Source organism: Pteropus vampyrus, unplaced genomic scaffold (genome assembly GCF_000151845.1).
Source record: "Pteropus vampyrus isolate Shadow unplaced genomic scaffold, Pvam_2.0 Scaffold222, whole genome shotgun sequence".
NCBI classification, from domain to species: Eukaryota; Metazoa; Chordata; class Mammalia; order Chiroptera; family Pteropodidae; genus Pteropus; species Pteropus vampyrus.
The window spans coordinates 832798-838145 of NW_011889003.1; the positions used below are offsets into that span (position 1 = coordinate 832798).

Below are 5348 nucleotides of genomic sequence, written 5' to 3' on the forward strand. Positions count from 1 at the left end.
CATTTTGTATACTCTGAACTGATTCATATATCAAAGATACATTCCTACAGTTCTAAATTTGAATGGGGCCCTTAGAGCAGCCGTCCCCAACCTCTTTAGCACCAGGGACCAGTGCTTCTGTGAGAATCTAATGCCTGATGACTGAGGAGGAGCTGAGGCGGTGATGCTAGTGCTGAGGAGCAGCTGCAAATACAGATGAAGCTTCGCCCACTGCCTGCTGCTCACTTCCTGCTGTGTAGCCTGGTTCCTAACAGGCCACGGACCAGTACTGGTCTGCTACCCGGGGGCTGGAGACCCTTGCTTTAGAGGAATTCAGACACTAAGTCCTTTGACAGTACCAAAGTTAGAGAATGGTTTAACAAATGCAATCAACCAATTATATATACCAAAGGAAATTCTTTATTGTAAACAAGATATAAAGTACAACAAAAGAAATATTGTGCAAATTGTAAATCACAAGGATTTCTTATTAAAAGAAAACTCTGCTTTCCAAGGGTCCAAGTTTTGATGTCGAAAATCTAGACCCAATATAGAGAAAAATGTTAAATGGGAAGATATAGGGACATTTTTCACTATATATTTTAAACAATTTACTTTTGTTTTACCACTGTGTTTATCATCCACTATACAACAGAATATAACAGAAATACTGTTAACAAAAGTGAATGTTCTAGTAATTTTTCTACCCACCTAGTTCCACATCCCCTCAAAAAAAGCACTCCTATAAATTAACAGGACAATATTTGTCCACTTGTGAATAACAGTCATTAACTTTCTAATTCAATAAAGCACATTATATCCTCATAACATAAGGGTACTTTACTGACGACATAAGCCATCTTTTTCAAGGAGTTATCTAAAATTCTTGATATCCCTTCTTACAATATATACTTTTATTTTTGAATTTTTTTTCTAAACAAAGTGCAGTATATCTTAGTCTACAGAAAACACATTGGAATACAATTTTCAACTCTACACAAGAAACTGCAGGCAAACTAAAGGTCGAAGCATAATAAAATGCCTAGATATAGTCATTTGTTAAACTTTCAAAACAAAAATGCAAAAAAAATTGTAGCTACACTTCAAAGCAATTAAATTATTGAGGATTCCAAGTCTTTGGGGCCTCTTTTAGCAATATACAGCTACTCAATTCCAAATGTCAGCAATAGTGTAAAAGATCTAGATATATTTTAACAACTACATTCACGAAGTTGACTGGAAAGACTAGGAATAGTAAACAAGATAACTCTAGGAAAAGATGACAATATTTGTAATAAAAAATCGATTTTATGTCTCCATCTCTGTACCGTAATGGTGATTTCCAGTCTCTATCCTCTTGAAACCAGTGCTTTAGAAGAATCACATTGAAAAGTTGGTCTCAAGTATAAATGACAAAAGTAACAAATTGTGCACACAAATTCAAAATCTGTGCTACCTGTGTTGACTTCATCTGAAACCTTCAAAAAACATTTAAAGGAATAAAAGCTTTCGCATCTCTCTTATGTGATAAGAAATGAACCCTGCCACTCTGTGAACTGCCTGTGACCAAGCACTTATCATCTGACTCAGTCTGGGCCTTCTCCCCAAGCTGTGGGGCTTCTGCTTTCAGCCCACACTGGAGGGCCACAGGCTTGCAGTGGAAGCATTCTTATATCACCACTGGCTCCCAGCTGTGACCAAAGTTAGTTCTGATTCTTCATCTTCCGATCTGTCACTGCGTGGGAGCAGTGGTTGGAGGTAGGGCAATGTCGTTCAGCTTGCTCACTTCCATCTGCCAGTTTGGTAGCTTCTTGGCTGACAGATGACGTCGGGCATGCTTGGTCAAATGGTCACTTCTCATGAACCGCCGGTCACACATGGGACAGGCGAATTTCTTCTCACCTGTGTGGGTTCGTCGGTGTCTAGACAGTTCATCAGAACGGGCAAACCTCCTTTCACAACCTTTCCAACTACAGCTAAAAGGCTTTTCTCCTGAAACAAAAATGCAGATTATCATGACTACACAGTTATTAAAACCCTGTAAGTTACATATTTAATCATATCTAAAAAGCTATACATTTATTGATATATATTTTAAAATAAAAGCTATTAATAAAATGTCAAGTGAGCGCTATACTATGTACCACCATTTTTAACTGTTACTGTCATGTTTATAAAAATTTCCCCTTATGAAAACAAAATACTTTGATGAAATCTTTTAGAGGAGCCAGTACAAGTAAATATCACCCACTGAACTAGCAAGTAAGGCAAGTTCTTCCTTACTATGCCTGGTTTATATTTGTGATCACTACCAAAAAATCATCTGAATTTCTAAGATATAAATAAGATATTGTTGGTACCTGTATGCGTTCTCATGTGAGCCTTCAGATGAGAACTTTTAAAGTACGTCTTTCCACATCCTGGGTGGCTACAGATGTGACTTCTTATCCTCGATGAGTCAATCTGAGGAGTGACTTTTGCTGCTGAAGGGGAAAACCCTGGAGCAGGAGCAATGGGAGAGAGTCTGGTGCCATTTGGGCTCACCACTGGAGGCTTTGGGTTCTGGACAACCGGCTGGGGTACGACAAACATGACGGCACCTTTGGGCACCTGAGTGCCCATGAACACAACAGGTGGGCAGACAGCTGGTGGCTGACTGGGTGGAGTGCTGGGAACAACTGTTGTCACAACAGGGTTGTTTGCAGGGAGGGGAACCATCTGACAGATGACCGGCATAGATGGCACTGCCCCTGCTGATACTGCAGGTGGAGAGACCAACACCGACTTTTGTTGTGGGGATGTGGGAGCTGGCTGAGATCTACAGATGACTGTCTCTGAGGAAGGCACAGAAAAGTCATAAAGAGCAGCACTTGCTTTCTCGTCAATGTCTGCCACTGTGTTTCTCTCACATTTGGATCTGTTTGGTGACACAGCTGCACAAGGTATGTTTTTTCTAGCAGCCTCAACATTTAGGTGGGTTTTCCTTCGAAAAGAATTGTCCTGACAGCTGAGGATGCTGGCTGCTTTCACTGGGCAAGATCGGTGGTTACACAGCTGAGCATCAGCTGTATGACGGATCACACTTGTTGCCTGAGCCTTGGGGAATTTGGGGGCAGGTACTGGGTTCTTATCTTCTTCTTTGATAGCTGCAGCAAAGTGAGGCTTGGAAGCATCTGAGAATGATTTGAAGTATCCAGTAGATGGCGCTGGTGCCATCATATTTGACACTTGAGAGGGTTCAAAGTCAGAAGGACTATAAGGTGGAGTCAAACACTACAAAGAGAAATATACAGGTAACAGGGTGAGAAATTTATAGTTAATAATGTAAATTATAAGAAATTATATCATTTACATTCATATTAAAAACAACAATACTTACAAATGCTGGGATCGTATGAAAATCAGGTGTACCCGGAAGCAGATTCTCTTCCTCTGACATGTCAGATACTGGAGTAACAGGTCTGTTTTCAATATATTTCTTAAAATCGGACTTCCAACTGCAGCTCATTGACATAAGTGCTTCTACAGCTTCAAAATCACTTTTCTCTGCAGTTTTGTTCCAAGAATACATACTCTCTTTTGATCTTTCAGAAATCATTTCCATTCTTTCCTCCTATAGAAACAAAAGATTGGTTATATAAGCGTATTTTTGTCATCCAAACAAGATGCGGAGCAATGCAATTTTTTCTTTTTTACTATTTACACAACTTCCAGATTAAAATCTGAAAATACAATTTCTCTCACCCCTACTCTGATGTTAATGGTAATAAAATCTTCCTCATTCTTCCTCCCACACTTAGGCTTGAACACTGACATCCTTGTGAGGCAGAGAAGAGCACCTTATCATCATTAAGGGGACCAATGCCGAAAGTATCAATGCATTTGTTATCCAAAAAAGAGAAGCATTTGGCTTGGAAGAAAAAATTTTATATTATTTCCAGAGTTGCCACCTGTCTGGGGTCAGACAAAATAACTAGGAGAAGGCTGTGAAAAAATTACCTTATTTCAATACTACAGGTCTGGCATGAGGTCTTTTGGGGGAAGTTCCTAACATTAAAAAAAAAAAAAGGCCAAAACTTTCTTTAAAATGGAGTATAGTAGACAGAACTCTGGCCTGTTGATATGGATCTGAACTTTAAAAAGTAACTTTGCATTGTGGGATAAAATTAATAGGATATGGAATCTTGAGAGTCTTTTCAAATAAGTACATTACGTTATTTGTAATCTAAAATTTTTTTAATTTGATTAGCAAAGATAGTGAAATATATTTAAAAACTCCAAAGCTTGATTTTAGTTAAGTTTCAACTTCATGTTTGTGTTCCCTTTCTGTGGATCTATTTAACACACTGGTTTGCTATTTATAACTATGCCCAGCTAATGCAATACCGATAAATGGATAATCAGAAAATTTAATATTCTACTCGGAATTTGCAAAAATCCTGACCGTAAAGAGTCTGCAAGTCAAGGAAATTATCTTAATTTTTAAAAGAACTTGATAACAAAAATAACAGCACATACTTTGTGTTTGTATGTACAGTTCCCCCTAGCAAGTGTTTAACGTTTCATATAGAAGTTCCTTAGGCTGCACTTAAAAAAATTGTACTACCCATCATCTCTTCCATTTTCTATAAATGTGATCCTATTTTTATCAAAGTAGAGATTGTGTAAAAGTAGCGAAAAACATTCTTTACGTTGCAAGGTATTATCCTCGACGCTTGTTTTAAAAAATGTGTAAACTCTTCATGTTGAAATGCTTAGAAAACGAGCCATTGCTCTTGAAATATCGCTAACAATGCAATTGCATAATCGCGCGCGCCTTTATGTAAGCTGCAACGGACAGCGCATGTATGTGTAAAAGCCTCAAGATGCCAATGAAAAGCAAGGAAAAAGAAGACAGGCAGAAGGGAAGGGAGTGTGAGCTGAGAAGAGAAACGGGGAGGGCAGGAAAGGGAGTGGGGCTGAAGGCAGGAAAGGGAAGCGCGGGCGGAGGCGCGGGCGGCAGACAAGGGGCGGAGGCGGACGGCGGGGGAGATCCTCGCTGGCGGGGACAGACGGATGGGGCCGCCCTAACCTCAATGAGGATCACGGGTGAGTCACTGGGAACATTCCTCGCCGCTCGCACGTCCCTGCATCCCTGCCCGCGCCATTGGCTAGCCGGCCCGGCGGCCCGGGCCCGGATTGGCTGGGCCACCAAGAGCGGGGGCGGGAAGAAGGAGGGGGCGAGGCATGTGAACAAAGCGTGATCAGCCGCTGCTCCGGGCCGCGCAGGAAACGTGAACTGGGAATTGCCGCGCCGTCACCTTTCACCTACTTCCTGAGCTCTCGGGCCCCCGCCTTCCCGCCGGCCCGGGGGAGGGGCCGCGGGCGCC

At 41.2% G+C, this 5348-nt stretch overlaps 1 protein-coding gene across 1 annotated transcript; it reads right to left on the minus strand.

The window, feature by feature from the left end:
* Nucleotides 1-379: 379 nt before the first annotated feature.
* KLF10 (Kruppel like factor 10) lies at nucleotides 380-3620 on the minus strand. Its single transcript, XM_011373251.2, has 3 exons — nucleotides 3359-3620; nucleotides 2340-3252; nucleotides 380-1971 (listed from the first exon to the last, which is right to left on the minus strand). The coding sequence occupies exons 1-3, from the start codon at nucleotides 3581-3583 to the stop codon at nucleotides 1712-1714; spliced, it is 1398 nt and encodes a 465-aa protein (XP_011371553.1). The 5' UTR covers nucleotides 3584-3620; the 3' UTR covers nucleotides 380-1711.
* Between the last annotated feature and the right edge of the window lie 1728 nt (nucleotides 3621-5348).

Bases quoted from the DNA above. Each gene is read 5' to 3' on its own strand.
- KLF10 (XM_011373251.2), bottom strand. From the start codon at position 3,583: ATGGAAATGATTTCTGAAAGATCAAAAGAGAGTATGTATTCTTGGAAC. The intron at 3,253-3,358 runs GTAAGTATTGTT...TTCTCTTTGTAG, and splicing joins TTCATACGATCCCAGCATTT to TGTTTGACTCCACCTTATAG. The intron at 1,972-2,339 runs GTACCAACAATA...TTTTTGTTTCAG, and splicing joins TCACATGAGAACGCATACAG to GAGAAAAGCCTTTTAGCTGT.